Source organism: Macrobrachium rosenbergii, chromosome 40 (genome assembly GCF_040412425.1).
Source record: "Macrobrachium rosenbergii isolate ZJJX-2024 chromosome 40, ASM4041242v1, whole genome shotgun sequence".
NCBI lineage: Eukaryota > Metazoa > Arthropoda > Malacostraca > Decapoda > Palaemonidae > Macrobrachium > Macrobrachium rosenbergii.
Window position 1 is genome coordinate 11,523,657 of NC_089780.1, and position 19,700 is coordinate 11,543,356.

The 19,700-nt window shown below is 36.1% G+C and overlaps 1 protein-coding gene across 3 annotated transcripts; it reads right to left on the reverse strand.

Moving 5' to 3' along the window:
- Nucleotides 1–6,530: 6,530 nt before the first annotated feature.
- LOC136826120 (uncharacterized) lies at nucleotides 6,531–10,753 on the reverse strand. 3 transcript variants are annotated; one of them, XM_067083106.1, is made up of 3 exons: nucleotides 10,711–10,753; nucleotides 10,064–10,120; nucleotides 6,531–8,058 (listed from the first exon to the last, which is right to left on the reverse strand). In XM_067083106.1, exon 3 carries the CDS (start codon nucleotides 7,962–7,964, stop codon nucleotides 7,404–7,406), a length of 561 nt encoding a protein of 186 aa, XP_066939207.1. In that variant the 5' UTR covers nucleotides 7,965–8,058; nucleotides 10,064–10,120; nucleotides 10,711–10,753; the 3' UTR covers nucleotides 6,531–7,403. The 3 variants fall into 3 exon arrangements, with proteins under 3 accessions (XP_066939207.1, XP_066939206.1, XP_066939208.1); XM_067083105.1 differs by having other exon boundaries at nucleotides 10,629–10,722; XM_067083107.1 differs by lacking the exon at nucleotides 10,711–10,753 and adding an exon at nucleotides 10,671–10,695.
- Between the last annotated feature and the right edge of the window lie 8,947 nt (nucleotides 10,754–19,700).

Below are 19,700 nucleotides of genomic sequence, written 5' to 3' on the forward strand. Positions count from 1 at the left end.
AAGTAAAAGTTATCACGTCAAACACTTATGACTGAATTTTGTAGTCACAACGACCAGTATATCAACATCTAGTTTAACAATCTCCCTGCTTCTGTGATCTCGATTTCAGTTACATTATAATGTCGCAATTTAACCATTTAAATTGCTGAGAGAGAGAGAGAGAGAGAGAGAGAGAGAGAGAGAGAGAGAGAGAGAGAGAGAGAGAGAGAAAAAAACACAAAATTCCACACAAGGCAAATTTTTCTGTCAAGACTTTCAACGTTGTAATTTAAGACAGCTTGAAATAAAAAAAAAAAAAAAAAAAAAAAAAAAAACTCAGCGAGTGGCGGAGAGAAACTCAAGTTCGTGATCAGGATGATGTTATCCCACCCAAGACTTCAAAAGGAATTTCCTTAAGGAAGATCAAGGGAAAACTTAAGGAGTGGTTATTGCCTTACCTTTAATATTCAGCGGTTAGAAAACCCGATTCTCAGAACATCAAATATCTTTTCGGTATGCAAGAATGAAAACACATGAATATAAGTATACAAGGGTGCATACTAACATTAACATTATACATACATATATACATATACATACATACAAATGTGTATGTATAGGAAAGAGTATCTGTTAAGTGCTAATGTATTTGTGCCGCCTATAGATTTCTGCAAACAATATCAATATTTTCCGCAACTCCTATCCTCAACGATTCAGCCTATAAGGGGCAAATAAAATCTCCCAGTCTGTTGTTCAATTTAACCATTCCTAAGTCAACAACCGATTCAGCCATTAACCCAATGTTCTCTTCATGGCTAGACGAGATTTATAATGGAACAAAGCCAATTATAGCCAAGAGCGATTGAAACGGTTCTATAACAAAAGTGAAAAAGTGCCTTACAGAATTTAGATAGGAATTTGATTGGTATTCTGTGAAGGCAGATCTGTGAAATGGGGTTTTATGTATCCTCTAAGTCTATTCATTATTTTAATCGATGAGAGAGGTGCAGCAGGTCACAGAGAGGTCAAGAGATTGAAGTTAAAATGTTATAGAAAAAGCGGTCAGGAGTGAAGTGTACTGTGGCTGTTGTTTGCATATAAAAAAAATTACATACACACACACATATTATATATATATATATATATATATATATATATATATATATATATATATATATATATATATATATATATATATATATCATTATCATTATTATAGGGAATTGCAGTGTGGGCACTGAACCTAATGAAATAAAAATGGTACATCTATTGAGAAGAAGTGTTTTCATTGTATATCCACAGATCTTTGAATCCCTCATTCGGTGACTTGTACTTAATTAGTAATCTCATTATGTGGGAACTGGTCAATTAAAGTGATGAAGTAGGTAGATTTCTAACATATCTCTAAATTCCACGAGTAATATGTGATAGGCTGCCGATACCCTTATCTCCATCAAATGAGAAGACAAGAAATTTGAGGTCTGAAATCCAAAGGCTGTGGCAAACCTTTCCTATGGAAAATATGACCGAAATTAAGTTTGGTATTATTGGAGAAGGATCTGTAAACTGAAGGTGCAAGTTTAATCATTAAAAATACTTATTAGATACTTTTCAAAACCATTACAATTGGTTATAAATTTTTAAAAATTAGTTTTAATTTACAAAAATAGCAACAAATCATCATAGCCTGAGAGGTATTTTCTCTAAAAGGCCACTGCAGCATGGACAAAAATTCAACCATTCCGTGAAGAACTTGCAAACAACGACTGCAATTTTCTTGATCATACGATCAGAGAGAGAGAGAGAGAGAGAGAGAGAGAGAGAGAGAGAGAGAGAGAGAGAGAGAGAGCATGCGATATTATGATGTCTAACATTTGGCGAGTCAACAGCAAAAGTTTTGCGTAAAAAAATAACAAGCACACAAGCCATCCACGGACCGAAGGAGCAAACTTGAAAACTACCCCTGGGCGTCGAGTGTTTTTCCTCTCTTGCCGTGGGGAAGGGGGTGGCAGGGAAAGAAATTCTGAATAGCTGAAAATTTCTTCTATATTCGCGAGTATCATCGATATTGGATTTTCTCTTTACGAGTCTTTGACAAATATTTCAACAGTAGCGTTCAAAATGATAACAAAAGGGTTAGGCTTTTGCCAGTATGCAACGAAAAACAGAACGACTTGATATGATTTCGAACATAAACAGCCATTTACAAAAAAAAAAAAAAAAAAAAAAAAAAAAAAAAAAAACTCAATACTGACCTGAGGTTGATATGATAAGTGTACGCAGCGTTTAATAAGCAAACCCACTTTAACTAAAAATTTAGCAATCTCTAGTAACATTTTATTTTTCTAAAAATATTTAAATGGCCCCCAAAACTCCTGATACCCTTATGGTGAAGCAAATTTCAACTGTGATAATGAGTCTCTAATGTTTCCAGAAAAGAAATGGAGAAATATATGCCAGAACTGAATTCCCAACCATGAATTCTAACCATGTTACGTAAACATTTGAAGAACCAAATAGCCTGGAAAGGTGTAATAGTTTTATACATAACTGCGGTTAGTACAGATGGGTCCGAGGATTTAAATTTATGCAAAATATGAAAATGGGTGTTAGTATCGTGACGTTTCTTTTGAAAGTTAATCACATCCTACTGTATTTTACTCAAGGAACTAAGGACGTCCAAAAAAATTAAGTTAACACTGACAGAAAAGAATGTCTTAGCTGTATCGAATTCGCTATGCAATTGCAAGATTAATAGATTTTGGATACGAAGTGAAAATAAACAGCTTGCTGACATTTCAAAAACATGTAAATTGCTCTGACAGCGACGGAAAAATAAGAATTTAAAGCGAGAAACCTTTAGCAACATGTTGCAGAAATTTTTGGAAATTTCACATGAAATTTTATTTTCCTGGGAGAGGATAATGGCATAAGCTCAACAAATTGAACCATCAATCAATACATCGTTATATGTTCGATATATCAGCTTATCAGAAAACATTCGCTTTCGTGACCAATGTTTTGACGATCGTAGAATATTTTATAGTCCGAACCCCATTTAAGAGCTTTGTACGGAGACCATTAAAGTAATTTTTGGCTGACAGTTATTTAATAATTAAATAAGGATTCGCCTGATCCCGCGACCAGTTTTTCACTCCTGCGGTCTTTTATTAACAACTCTTTCGATTGGTCACGCATCAAATACTTATTTGATCACGGCAATATATATCTCATGATCAAGCCGCTTTGGTGTGACGTCATACTAGGAAAACGAGGTTCAAGAGCAAGCACCTACGCATAAAAATAAAATTGTATAATCTCTGACTGGAACATTAGTTGTACAGTGATGAATATAATCAATCAATAATGCCGTAAGTAAAAAAATAAATTTCATATGATTAAAGAGAATGATAGTAGCTTATACATCTAGAGCTAACAATACTGACAATTATATAATTTACATTTCTTAAAAATGGTAAAAGCTACGCAATAGTTTTGGATAAAATTTAGATGGGACACGTAACAGTAAACCGGTTCAATGGCAATGGCTATCGACAAATAAGTTAATCTAAAAAGGAAGGCGTTACAAGCGTCGAAAATTATCTATAATCGTTTTATACAACAGTAGGAAAACTAATGCCATCATAAAAATAGCTCAAAGAACTAAATCCGTTCTTCAGGACTGGCGCGACCATTCATCTCTTCACTATTAATGAAGGTACTGACGCAATAGATTTCCTAGAGATTCAAGAATTATGGCAGTTAAGTAATCTAATAAGTATGCCAATAGAAAAAAGATTAATGTTAATCGGAGACTTGAGTCACAAGTACGGTGCAACCCACATTCCACTTTTGTTTCGAATTAATGATTCTGATGATAAATGTACGGTCATTACGATTAACAGGATTTCAAAAGTTCTGCCATGAATAAATCTTGATTCACAATCGCTAAAGGATAATTAGAGAGCTGTTATCACCTAGCATAGAATTAACATAATTCAATACTTGCCAAGTATCATACGCAGTGAGAGAACAGCAGAGTACTTACTGACATGACATCAATAATCTACTGGCTGGAGGAATACTCACCTTATCAGTAAATATAGACAAGTGCACTTGAATTGTGCTTAAAATTAATTTACAAAAACTGCAGCGAATATAGGAGCAGTGGAAGCGAGATAAATGCGAAAGACTGTAGTTCGGCTCCATTTCTATAAAACCGATGCAAGAGGCCTTTCAAGTAAGTCGTGTCGAAGGGTTATTTCATATAAGCCACTGATAAGCACCAAAGTCGCGGTAAAAAAAAAAAAAAAGTTTATTTGAATTCAATAAGAGACGCAAACCTCTGATATTAATTCTGATCAGCTAAGGCGAAATGGAAGCGAGAAATAAATAAACCAGTTCATTAAACGAACTGCTACCAGTTTATTTATTGCCAAGATCCGATCTGAAAGTCATATTAAAAGTCATTATATATTATAAATTCAAACAAAAACCAGTTTCAGTACGATTATCCTAATAAAAGGAAATAGCTGCAGATAAAACCCTCTTACTGGGAAATTCATTTGTACTTTCAATCTCAGTATTATGCAATGACCTGCAAAATGCGTAATTATTAAATACTCTTTAGGGGAAAATACCTTTAAAAATGAAATTTCCCGATTACCAAAAACCAAAGGATCTGAAAGCCCATTAGAAGCCACTAATTACGATCCCAGTTGACGACCAAAATGAAGCTTTCATTTGAATACAATTCAAATTACACTGAATAAAAAAAATCATAGGCTAGGCTAATGCCATCTTAATTATCTCAATAACAGAGGTTCAGTCCGGTAAAAGAATTTAATGGCTTAATGGAATTAGGAGACTCCCAGAGGGATTTTAAATATTCGAATAGTGTGTCCGCTCACGTTTCGCCTTGTTGGACTTCATGCAAATCAAGGTGACAACACGATCGGCTTCCTAAACCCATGTCCATTACAAATGCGCTCTCTCTCTCTCTCTCTCTCTCTCTCTCTCTCTCTCTCTCTCTCTCTCTCTCTCTCCAAAGTCGAATAACCTCGTTTTAGGCAGCCCTTCCTGCAATATGCCCCCTGGATTCTCTCTCTCTCCAAAGTTGAATAACCTCGTTTCAGCCCTCCCTCCCTGCAAATATGCCCCCTTGGATTATCTCTCTCTCTCTCTCTCTCTCTCTCTCTCTCTCTCTCTCTCTCTCTCTCTCTCTCTCTCTCTCAAGTTGAATGACCTCGTTTCAGGCAGCCCTCCCTGCAAATATACCCCCTTGGATTATCTATCTCTCTCTCTCTCCTCAAGTTGAATGACCTCGTTTTAGGCAACCCTCCTGCAAATATGCCCCTTTGATCTCTCTCTCTCTCTCTCTCTCTCTCTCTCTCTCTCTCTCTCTCTCTCTCGTTTGGTATATGATGTGTGCTGTTTACTGACGCGGAGAGAGAGAGCTAGAGGCTGTTCGGGAGTGGTTTATCACTGAATTTCATGAATATATCATTTTTTCTGAAACGTAACGATCTCAACCCTTCCTAACCTCAGCGCTGTAGCCGCTTGACTTGTTTCAAGATTCCTTGCCTAGAAAACTGGAGTAACCACTTTGTTCCACACTTAGCGGTTCAAGTTTGTTTAAAAACAATATCTAAACTGCATGGAATACAGATTTTTAAGGTTTTGAAACAGTTTCGCCATGAGAGTACGTTATAAGGCTATTTTCCTCATAGGATTTCTTATGATGAAAGATTGGAAGTGGTCTAAATAACAGAGAGACTAATTAATACAATAAGTTCCATTTTACTGTCCACAAAATTTCTTACATCGCATAAGCACTACCAGAGCACCGCCAATTATAAAAGTCTACTGGAAACCATAATCTGTTATGTCACTTGGGCATACTGCGTATTAACAAAATACATTTAAATTTGCTTTTCAATCATACCCGAAGTGGCTCGAGATTCTTTCAAACAATATAAAATTTAGCTTTTGAAATGTAATTATGTTAAAATATATTTTGTTTGTTACCCGTCTCTATTTCAGATTTAAGTGTTCCAGTTATACTTAACTCGCATTGCGTTTAGTGTTAAATCTCACCGCCCCCCCACCCCCACCAAAAAAAAAAAAAAAAAAAAAAAAAAAAACTACTAACAGCAGATCCCACAGTGCCAAATGTAAACAACCTTCACATGGATTTGTGCAGAAAATGAAAGCGGGGGTAACGCAGACCGTTAACGGTAAATCCAATATTCAAAAGTTCTCACCTTTATGTCTATATTCAAGCCACATCTAAATTTAAAGCCATCTCTTTCAAAGCTGCGAGAAGAGTCTGTCCGGATGATCGTTGCTATAAAGGGTATCATTACCACAGAAATCGAGAGGTAAAAAATAATTTTTTTTTTTTTTTCAATAAAGTTAAATTTCTGAGTAGCTATTTTTCTTATTCGACATTACTGTCATCGAATTCTGTTGTTGAATTACATTCAAACGAAGTTTTAATATAGAGAGACATTTCTTCCAAAGGAGGCGAAGCGAGGTCAATAAAATCCATGTTGTATTTTTTATAGTGGCATTTTGCTTAAATTAATCAGAAATACAAATCTTACAACATTCTTATACTACACCTATCTGAATTACATTCAAACGAAGTTTTAATATAGAGAGGCATTTCTTCCAAAGGAGGCGAAGCGAGGTCAATAAAATCTATGTTGTTTTTTATAGTGCCATTTTGCTTAAATTAATCAGACCATACAAATCTTATAACATATTCTTATACTACACCTATCTGAATGTAATTCAATACAAAGAGACATTTCTTCCAAAGGAGGCGAAGCGAGGTCAATAAAATCCATGTTGTATTTTTTATAATGGCATTTTGCTTAAATTAATCAGAAATACAAATCTTACAACAGATATTCATATACTAAATCTATCGCAGGTATAATCACAATGTACCATGGCAACTCCTTTACAAACAGATATTTGAATATTTATCTACTTTCAAAAATGACAAACAGGCGCCTAGAACAAAATATAAGACCAATCATCCCACCGATATTTAGGAAGATACTGAATCTAAAGCTTATATTCTATACAATTCCACTAGCATGGATGACTAATTACCAGTATTCGACGGTTAATTTTATTTCAGAAAGATAAATCAACAAAAGAGCTACAAAAGTGGTAGCTCATTACGGCACAATAAATGCCCGATACAGCAATTGAAAGTATTCCATGGTAAGTCGTTGCTCCACTAGACATTAGATATACGACAGACTATCCTACGAGTTAAATAAGATTTGTAGCTTCCTAAATAAACACTTCACTAGACATTACATATACGACAGACTATCCTACGAGTTTAATAAGATTTGTAGCTCCCTAAATCAAAATTCAGTACCATCGTCTCATCACCAATTCAGCCACTATGCACTTGGCAGGGCAGTTCCAGTGGTGGTCCCAACTTCAACGCGGGAAACAGTCGTCCCTCCAACTGTAACTGTGGCAGTGTTACTCTCGTTCTGGGGGACGACCACAGTGGCCGAAAGACTCTCTTCGACCTCCTCTTCCCTTATCCTCACTTCGGTAGCAGCTCCGCTGAAGGCTTCCTCGATGATGAACACAATCCTCCCGGGGAGGCGAATCTGAAGACTCTCGTCAATGTCGGTGAAGTCTCCTGACTCGAAACCGTTCTCGCCGCGGTTCGTTCCCGCTCCTGACGAGGTGGTGCTCGACTCGGGAGGCTGTTGCTCGACCTCGCTCACGAAGGGGGCAGACTCCGCCTGGGAGCCCGCAGAGCGCTGGGTGGCGTTCAGCTGGTTGCTGCACTCTATGAAGATCGCGTAGCATTCGGTGCAGGTGACGCACCTCGCTTTGCATCGGGATAGTTTGGCGAGGCAGGGGCTGAGTTGCGGAAGGGCCTCTTCAGCGTTGTCGGTGGTTCCCTGCTTGCCCCTGTAGCATTTCAGGAGGTTGTCGTAGCACATTGTGCAATCTGGGCACCGTAACTTGCAGTAACCGTATTGGGTTACGCAAGCCTCGCGCGGTTCCTCGCCTACCAAACAATCCGAAAAAGAAACCCTGAAGATTAAAGCTTCATTATTTCATTGTAGAATCAACGATAAAAAAAGTCAGCAGCTTTAAAAGAGTGTAGATGGCAGTGGTATAAAGTATGAATTCATACATTATCTTATACATAAAGGTTTCAGACTTTGTAAATGCCCATGCAAACAGTTTAAAAGGCCAGTATCTTATACGGAAATGTTTCGTGTTTGGTAAAAGGTCATGCAAAATATAAACGTCCCTCAATTTTCGTTCCCTAAAAGCCTATATACATATATGAAACTATAGAACCTTTCTTTATTCTTTATAAAATGTGGTTTATGAAACAGTGAAAATAATTCTTGCCTGCAAACCAAAGTTTTCCCTTACCTATATTTTTAGGATGAACTAAAAAATCACCCTGTACATTCAAGTATTTCATTACTTGATTTAAAACTGTCCAGTTCATAAAATGTTAAGTTTTCTAGTTTTATAAAAGACTGGATACGAACGGATTCTAGTTGACAAAATTTATGGAAAAAAATTAAACTAGCTTGTTGAAGGAAAACGTCTGTTGCAAAAGGAACATTTAAAATTTCGTTACTGTACAATTTAACACGAGTCCATGAAGTATAAAGAGGTGGCACGGTCATTTGAGAGAATGATCGCCAGTAAGCAGGTAAATGACGTAAATCCATCAGTCTAGCGACAGACTGCTGGAAAGCACAGCTATACCGAGAAAACAGATGCAATATAAACAAGGTAATTTGCTCAGTGTCTGTACATATACGCTGTACAACCTGGAGGACCTGTATAGGTACATCAAGCAGCTGGGGGTGTACAGTGTAAATCTTCTGAATACTTCATTCATCTCAATCAGACTTTTAAAGACGAATATACCAGTGAATGTTGCCTTGTTGCTCTCAGGGTCAATACTCTTTCAAGGTAAACAGCTTATTGAAATGGAATATAGAACTTAGGCCATAGGCCAAGCACTGGGACCTATGAGGTCATTCAGCGCTGAAAAGGAAACAGTAGAAGGGGTTGAAAGGCGTAACAGGAGGAAAACCTCGCAGTTGCACTATGAAACAAGTGTTAGGAGAGGTTGGATAGCAAGATGGAAGAGAGAATATGAATATAGGTACAGTAAAAGTGATATAACGGGTTGCAGCTAGGGGCCGAAGGGACGCTGCAAAGAACTTCGAGTAACGCCTACAGTGCGTCGTGTGAGGTGCACTGTAGGCCCTACCCCCCTAAGGGGCAAACAGCTTATTGGTTTAAGGTCAAATAAAGTCAGTGAATTTCGACAGGAAAGTGATTTGCTTACATACGATATGTAAGACAAGATGAGTGACGAGAAGAAAAACGTTTAAATTAACAATTAAGTTTCCTGTTTCATCACAGATCCACACTTGAAATTATGACCAGATGGCTCACTCTTCCTCAACAAGAATTTAATGACAAGAGTTTTATTTTTTATTTTTTTTTAAAGAGTAAGTTAGCAATGTTGATATTCGGATGGGACTGTGGACCAGTCCTGCATTGTAATTATCATGAAAACAGTGAGAGGAGGGGCCTATTACCTTAATTACTATATAAATTGAGAACTCACCTATCCGTAATTACCATGAACATAATTTAGTACTAAGCCTAAACTGTAATTATAAAAAATGGATTACCCCTAACTTGTGCTAAAATTCCTATTGTCCAATCCTAAACTACAGTGCGAGACATTGTGAATACTTTTCGGATATGAAATAAATCAGAATGACTTCGACCCACACGAAAATCACACAAACTATAGGTCGGCGGTCAGTGCCATAAAAATATACAAACCTGACACTATGGATATGCAGTTGGCACTGTAAAAAAAGGGACTGTGGCACTGGCATAATTACATGCATTTATACAGTAGATTAAACAGCTTTGCATTTATACAGTACACTAAACAGAATTACACTTAGCATAACCAACAGCAGAGAATTTCATGCAGCAGCAATTAAAAAAAATTGTTTAATTCCCTTAAACGGAAACACTTACATACCTGGGTTCCAGTGATGAATAGCAGAATTGTCGTGATATACATCACAGCCACGCTAGCCTGTAAGCAGATGAAAATAATTACTATTGTATTATCTTACCACTGTGTATAATTGTGTTAAATGCTTGTTCGTAGCCATAACCTGCGTTTTGCAGGAAATTAAGCTTCCTATGAATGCTAAACGCTAGTTTTATATTAATTTTATATATATATATATGAACTGAAAGATTCGTCTATTGATTTTTTTTAAATCTTAGATCTGTTCTTAAAGTATATTTAGAAATGCACCAACACACAACAGCTCTTCACAAAATTGAAATTTCGAATAGTATTACACTGTCGTGTCAGGACGACCCGAATAAAAGTTACCTAACACTTCAACAGTTGAAAAAAAAAAAAAAAACGCCAAAACAAAATCTCAGAACAACATAAAAACAAGTGAAAACACTTCGAAGCCACGCAAGGGAATAGTCTTCACCGGAACTATCGTTCTTTAAAACCACTTCCAATCTTTCGGCATAAGAAATCCTGTGAGGAAAATAAAATTTCCTCCAGCCTTCTAACTTACTCTCATGGCGAAACGGTTTCAAAACCTTAAAAAAAAAAAAACCTGTGTTCCGTGGAGTTTACAGAATGTGTTCTAAACAAACCTAAACCGCCAAGTGTGGACAAAGTGGGTGCACTAGTTTTCTAGGCAAGGAGTCTTAAAACAAGGAAGACCACTACAGCCAGAGGTTAGGAAGGCTTAAGGTTGTTACATTTTTCTGAAATAATGTGGTATTCATGAAACTGAGTGATAAACCACTCACAACCAGTCTCTCGCTTTCTCTCCTCGTATCAGTTAAAGAGCACACAGCATATACCAAACCAGAGAGAGAGAGAGAGAGAGAGAGAGAGAGAGAGAGAGAGAGAGAGAGAGAGAGAGAGAGAGAGAGAGAGAGAGTTGCTTCTGAACATGATAATCATTTTGTTTTGAGGGGGATATTTTTCCAACAAACCCAGTATAGGTTGAATTACCATCTGCCACATATTTGCTTTGAGGGATATTTTCCTACAAAATATAGGTACCCAGTCCACATCGTTCACTGTTGAGAGAGAGAGAGAGAGAGAGAGAGAGAGAGAGAGAGAGAGAGAGAGAGAGAGAGAGAGAGAATTAAAATGCCTCCCTGCTGAAAGTAAACCTATTTCCGTGCGGAGACTCCCATCCTTTGGGTCGTCTTTGATTCCGTCCAAATTTTTTTTTTCCCAATTCGTCTTCCTATTTCAAGATGAATAAGACCTGCTCCAGTGACCCTCCGTCTCGGTAAATGGGGAAGATTAAAAAAAAAAAAAAAAAACACCCTGACAGATCTTTATACCTCCCCGCTACATTTTTTCTTTAGGGGCTCATTCACCAAAGTTACTCTCCTGAAAGATCCTTCCCACATTCGCCCTTGCTCTTCCGAAAACTCTTCTCATTTTTTTTTTTTTACGGTAGGGAGACAAAAATAGAATGTGAGCAAACCCAGCATAAACAAATACTTGATCGTTCGTGGAGTTCTTCATACGAAAAGGCACTGGGAGTAAACATCAAATGTGAAAATATGAAAAAAGATAAAAAGCCAAAATATTAAAAGAATGATCCGATATAATTTACATTCAGAAATAGAGAGGATATATCATCTACCTAGCAGGAAAACCATCTATATTCATACACAAATAGGAACTTCTTACATATACTGTAGTGCAGGTATGTATAATTTAATTTGTATGTTTTTTTTTTTAAAGATATCATGACTTTAATTGTTATTATCTATTACTGAGATGTCTGCAGTTACCATTCGGAGATGAACCTGACTACATGTTAGTGATTAAATTTAGCAAAAGGATTTTGCTTAATTGTTTTACAATTACATCACTATTTAAGTGACTGGTAATGCATATATTATTTTTCCTTGGCAATTATTCCATCAATTGACCTTTTGCATGTAGCATTAACTTTTAAAAGTGTATTCCCAGTGGTAATACGGCCATACAGCGGTTAAAGTACCTGTTGATGAAGATATTACTTTTTCCCTGTGACTCTTCTTTTTCCAATTTGTATTAGGAAATGGCCTCCATAACTGTTAAGATGAATCCTTCATTTTATATGTATATTTTATATATATATATATATATATATATATATATATATATATATATATATATATATATATATATATATAAAGGTGTCATTCCAAAAATCAGGATAATGGTCCATGACACATACTTTGACAGCTGAATTATGGATTAACCCACTGTACAGAGAATTTCGGCACCACACACATCATGGCCTACACGGGAGGCCAAATTCACCAACTAGCCTAAATTACCATTAAATCCTCGCATATTCACACATCCAGATGCCACAGAGATCAATTTTTCAAGTTCCAGCAAGGAGGTGGAATCGGTACGGCATACGAGAAAAAGAAGCGAATTTTCAAGCATTCCCGGCAAAAAGTAAACCCCTTACAAAAATTCGGACACGACCCCGAGAAAGACATGAAAGGGAATTTAGCAGCCACTACCCTGCAGTGTATAACCAAAAATGTGTCCGGCAGACATCACCGAAATTTAGAGAAGAAAAGAAGGTCGGAGTAAAAGAGGAACAAACTGCCCGTTATTTCCTCTTTCCTGCACCGGAAACCGGGCCCTAAAGCACATTAGCGAAAGCTGCCGCTATGCCGGCCAGATCTCCTGCTTGAGCCCGGCCCAGGGCGGCGGTTTAAAACGAGCCTAAACAAGACATTAGTACCCAGGCGGAGGACTTCGCGGTGACTCCCGTTCATTGGCTAAAGCCGCGTCCTCCGGCAAGGCGATGTCCACGAGTATTGCAAATGATCTCCTAATAGCCTTTATATTTTCACGCGCCTCGTTTCCATGCATTTGTACAAGGCCCCCAGAATCCCTGCAGGTCATGATGGCTAAATTGAAATAAAGAGGGGCGCCGCGGGTACTGTGTGTGCGCGCGGGGGGGGGGGGAAGCTTCAGAGAGGGGAAAATGTTAAACGATATCATGAAGGAGTCCTTTCCACATTTGCATTCGACATTATGCTAATACTTATGCATGCATACATAACATACATAAATACACGTAACAAATAAGTACAAAAACAGTGAGTTTCGGAGATTCAACTACAAGCCACAAACATGAACTTGATTACTTTTCTCTTCTCATGTCAGTTGTGATTCATGTGTGTGTGTGTGTGTGTGTGTGTGTGTGTGTGTGTATATATATATATGTATGTCTGTGTGTATACAACTGAATCACGAAAATATGGAGCGTGATTGTGTATGTGTATATATATATATATATATATATATATATATATATATATATATATATATATATATATATATATATATAGAGAGAGAGAGAGAGAGAGAGAGAGAGAGAGAGAGAGAGAGAGAGAGAGAGAGAGAGAGAGAGAATTATATAGAATGAATAAAATATTGTATAAAAATAAAAACTATTATTATTAGGAAAAATTTTTTTTGCTGTTGATGTTTTTTGACGTTACCAAGAGGAATTACGAAACTGGAAATATTAATAATTCTTTATATATCATATTCATCGAGATGTTAATTAAAGAAGATTTAAAAGTTAGGCATCTAATTAATCAATGCCGATTCCATCACACTAGAACCCAGAAGTAAAAAGTGATTACAAGATCATTTATTTTACGATGCATTTAACTGATTTTAACTTACATAAGAAAACGTAAGCTAATAGAGATTAGGATATGACTGCAATTCTTAAAACTCGAATGTCATCACTTAAAATAATGTATAAACTGTAAATATGGTATTATCATCTGGAGACCTGTCAAAATATTAAATTGTTCTAATATATCGTCTTGTTGAGGGCGGGAGGCTTGAGAAGTCATATTAGGAAAAGCTCATAGTTTATATATATATATATATATATATATATATATATATATATATATATATATATATATATATATATATATACACACACACCTTCCTGCAGAAATTAAACGTGTACTTTTTCCAGTCCCTGACTATGACACTCATCTCCTCACACGATTTATATGAAAATTATGCTTCTCATTTTTGCTGATGAACAAACCCAATGTAATTTCTACTTCGCATCTGCAATCTGCACGGGAATTCATTCTTTTTCTCTCGACGGTTTTAGAATATGAAAGCGGAATGTGTGCTAAATGAGGTTCTCTCGAGTTGCCTTTGATGATGAAAAATGAGAAATCATGGGGTTCGTTCGTCTATTAAAAGGGATACTGCTGAAGCCTTTGATCTTTTTAAAATTGTGGAAGATGGAGTTCTGAAACAAAAAATGCGTCCGGTCATGCGCATTATGGAAAATGATAGTAGGAATAACTCTTTACACATAATTTCGTTCCTATTTTTTATCGTTGTTGCTCAAGAGCTATTAATCAACATTAAGTGAAGAAAATGTTAATGAGTCTTCTTTTATTTTCCTATTTTCCAACACTATCTTACGGTTATTCTTAACCTCAATAAGGTATGACAGAAGCTCATACGTGATGGAAAACTTGATAATACCCAAAGCCTTATTGGGTACAGGGAATATTATGACTGGTCAAGCAGTAAAGGGAAAGGCATTTGGGTACGTCTGTTTTCCAGGGCCAATTATCATCCTCATTATCAGGGGCATCCATAGGAGGAGGGAGGAGGAGGAGGAGGAGGAGGAGGAGGAGTTAGGAGGAGTTCATGGCTAAGATTATCTGTGGTGCATCACTATACTGTGATCGAAAATGAGTGAAAAACCCAAAATAATGTAACTGATAAACTGTATTTTTTTTTGTTGGCTGAAGAGGACCGTTGCGCAAACGGTCGAAAGCTCCCCCTTGTTTTTTATCCCCTTTTTGTATTTTTTGTATCTTGAAGAAAAAAAATACAGTTTATCAATTACATTATTATGGCTTTTTCACTCATTAGGAGGAGTAGTCACGGGATGGTGAAGACTATAACTGTGATTTTGTTACCGCTCTCCCGTTCCTTATTTGCACCGTCAAGACTCTCAGCCGTTCTCTGATATATCCTCTTTATCTTTCTTCTTAATTCGTAACTGGCATATAAGAAAATATTTATCATCGGTGTTCTCAATAGTTTTATCAGGTTCTGTAAGTTCTTCACTTTCTATTTCTGGTTCACTGTCACGGTAAAAATTCAGTAATCTCGCTATTTTGTTAGAGATTAAATTACGTGCTAGCGATTACCTAGTTCCATCTGCTTTGGGGAGATTAAGTTTAATCATCCGCTTACTTCATCCAGCCGTCATCCGACTGAGACTGTGGATTCAGCAAAAAAATTTTTTTATATAGACTTTTCTAAATGGATGACGTCAACACCGGAACAGAATGCCGTAAGTTTTAATTCTAAAAAGTTGCGTGAAATGTAATATGTGGATCGTGGACCTCAACAGAAAGTAATACATTGTAATATGACAAATTACATTAAAATAACAGAGGACATTAACATAATTCTGGAAACGTGTCGTCCTTCAAGTTAAATTATTTTCAGACATTGAGGAAAATATGATTACTAAAAAAATAATTTTAAATTAATATAGTGCACGTCTTACAAACAATCATATATTGATATGACACTGAAAACGAGTCGAGTATTTACCTGCGTGGCAACGAGTCAGCAGTGTTGCCAAATTACTGACAGAGAAGCCTTTAAATATCGGTAATGTTGATTTGGTACCTAAATCCTTGCGAAAAATCCCATCCCCACCAGAGCCAATTTTCATATCCTGACGCACTCTCTCTCTCTCTCTCTCTCTCTCTCTCTCTCTCTCTCTCTCTCGACACGTGGAATATATATGACTATAGAGAAGCTCTCACATGGAAGGTACAATATTGAAACATTCCCCTCTGCTGATGAAAGAAAAAAAAAAATCTTTCCGAATAAAGATGTTCCATTTTGCAAACGTCTATACACATCCATTTTCATTATGGAAATACTTTCCTAAATACTTTGCATCGTTCGAGCTGGTAGAATGTTTCACGTTTATGATGTGGAATGTGATTAGGCTTTTGGGGGGCTTCTAAAACAATAAAGATTGTATTATCGAGATACAGCTATAAACATAATAAGGTTACAGGGGTTCACGGAATTTCATAAATTTTGTAGCGGGCCTATGGAATGCTAAATTTTAATAGATTTCTGTTAAATAAAGATTCTGGTACGCTTGTTTGAAGGGAGGGGAACAATTTAACTCCCCCAAAAATACAGAAATACACGTATGGAACGTATCAAAACCACTATAAATATCAATACATATATATGTATGTATGTATGTATTTGTGTATGTATGCATAATTACACACACACACACACACATATATATATATATATATATATATATATATATATATATATATATATATATATATATATATATATATATAATGGAGAGAAATAATTGAATAATAATTACAGAAACTATTTAGTTTAGAGGTTGAATGCCGTGCTAGGTGACTTTAATGCAAATGTGGGTGACAGAAACAGATGAGCTGTTGACAGATATGGAATATTAAGTAAATTAAAACCCAGTCTTGTGAAAATTCATACAAAAGTACACTGGGCAAACAGGAAAGGACCAAGAAAATATTTTAATAGATAACTGGCTCAGTGTAGGCAGAAAAGCAATTTGATGAACATACGGGTAAGAGGACGACTGACTGGAGATATATCTGGACATTATTTGGTTCGAGCATACGTCATGATAGAACGAAGTTCAAGGTGGATAGGACGGGATAAAAATATAGCTGAAAGGGTAATCAAGATAAAAATCGACTGGTAAAGAGGATATATGGAAAGAAGTATATGAAAAAAAATATATGCAGTGAGTGTGTCTACAATCCCAGTATACGGTTATGGAATCAGCATGCAATGTTTGTGCTTTAAAAATAAAATGAATAAAGGTGTAAAAACAAAGAGTGGCTGAATGAGGAACTGATAAGTCTGGTGAAGAATAAAACTCAATTCTCTGAACTGCAACTGCATAATAAAACAAGGACTTTTCAGAGAAGTATAAAAGAATGGATAAGGCGGTTAAGACGAAGCTGAGAGAAAAAGAGAAGGCGAATAATTACAGAAAAGGATACTGGCAAGCAAGAACTTCAAGATGCAGAAGCAGTACAACAGACAAAGCAATATAAAGTCAAAGGGATGGTGAGCAAATTCATCTCGCATCAGAAGATGGAAATGGAGAGATGCTGTTTCAACTGACTGTAGTCTTGGGTCGAGTGTGCAAGTATTTTGAGAGTTTTGTAGAAGTCGAGTGTGCAAGTATTTTGAGGGTTTTGTAGACGCGGAAGATAAAAGAGTGGGCAGAATGCGATGGCCTACGAGTAGAAGGGCTATGATAAGTTTGGGAAGTCACAGGCAGTTACAGATAAGGGTGTAAGGAGGACAATTAAGAGGGTAAAAGAGGGAAGACAAGAGGGATTAGAAAACAGAAGTATTGGAAGGAAGGAGGATTGGATCCCCAGAGATGGATGGATAATGGATAACGAAAGTTTACAAAACAGAGGTGACACACTGCTGTTAAGCTATTATTGTGAAGATTTCTAAACTGGGGTTCGTATACAATACATACAAGTGTTTGGGGTCTAATAGTTTATATTAAGGGAAAAAATATTAATGGTTTATATATATATATATATATATATATATATATATATATATATATATATATATATATATATATATATATATATATATATACACGTTGGACTGGTGTGAATCAGGGCCCGGATTCGAATCTCCGACCGGCCAATGAAGAATTAGAGGAATCTATTTCTATATATAATGTGGTTCGGATTCCACAATAAACTGTAGGTCCTGTTGCTAGGTAACCAATCGGTTCTTAGCCACGTAAAATAAGTCTAATCCTTCGGGCCAGCCCTAGGAGAGCTGTCAATCAGCTCAGTGGTCTGGTTAAACTAAGGTATACTCAACTTCAACGTGAGTGAATGTGCGATTTTGCTGGTGGATAAATACTGTATAACACAACTTACAGTACAATGAAAATGATACAAAAAGATTTTCAATAACCTTTCAATTTGTAGAAAAGGCAAGTTCTTTCACCGCATGCTGTCTCCAACAAAATGCGAATGTTATTCTTCTGGCAACTGCATATTCTTAATGAATGAGAGTTACAGTACAGCCAGCTGGAAGGAATTTCCAGAGAGGGGCAAGAAATCCGTTTTCGATAACAAATCAATAGATTCAAAACTAACACAATGCTGGCATATCAAGGAATTTCCCTGGGGAGAAGAGTATTTCGAGAATTCAAGACAGGGCATATTTAAATGCATATGCTTCCGTAATAGAATATATATATATATATATATAAAAATATATATATATATATATATATATATATATATATATATATATATATATATATATATATATATATATGTATGTCTGTGTATGTGTATCTTCTCTCTCTCTCTCTCTCTCTCTCTCTCTCTCTCTCTCTCTCTCTCTCTCTCTCTCTCTCTCTCTCTCTATATATATATATATATATATATATATATATATATATATATATATATATATATATATATATATATATATATATATATATATATATACACAACTTTTGGAAAGCCCCCTTACAATGCTAACGCCAGGGCATTTCAACCCCAATTCTGACACACTACATCTCACCAACTACCAGGTAACCGATTCGCTAAACAGGTCCACAGGGGTACAATGGATTTCGAAAGACGATGCCCATCTGCCTTCATGACCCAAGATTTTCCCATCAAAAGCAGGGAACACAGAGTAAATAGTAAACGCGTCGTCATTTTTCACAAACAATCATTTGGCCACGACAGCGACTGAGTGACAGCTGAGCTTAGAGGGACGTTCTTGGACGTTATATTTGGAGGTTGTGGGCCGTTAATTAGGGTGGGGGAGGGAGGGAGTGACGCCCATGCAATTGTTTGTGGAAATGGCAAACGTTTGACGCTAACAGGGCATTTTCTCTTTCGATTTTAAGTTTTATAACTGTAAAAGAAAAACAGTAATGTGTCCGTATGCCACAGATGGTACGATCAGCACTGGACAACAACTTACACGAAATTGACTCTCACAAAGAATAATAATAATAATAATAATAATAATAATAATAATAATAATAATAATAATAATAATAATAATAATAATAACAACAACCTACACGAAATTGCCTCTCACATAGAATAATAATAATAATAATAATAACAATAATAATAATAATAATAATAATAATAATAATAATAATAATAATAATAATAATAATATGCAGTTATTTCGCAGGACAATAATAGAGTTTTCCGTATAAAAAGAGTATCAGCGTACCTTTTCGTTCATTTAACATCTCCCTGCAGAGAGAGAGAGAGAGAGAGAGAGAGAGAGAGAGAGAGAGAGAGAGAGAGAGAGAGAGAGAGAGAGAGAGAGAGAATGGGGCATTACGTATCTGTAAGTTTATATAATACGAAGTGAAATACTTTTATTACATTGGGCCCAAAAAGTTAATAAATTCCCTCCAATAGTGGTATTTCAGGACTTGACTTCTACCCGCATGACATCAGAAAACAACAGCAAGAATAAA

What these genes read in the sequence shown, in the direction of transcription:
- LOC136826120 (XM_067083106.1), bottom strand. Translation starts at nt 7,964, where the DNA reads ATGTGCTACGACAACCTCCTGAAATGCTACAGGGGCAAGCAGGGAACC.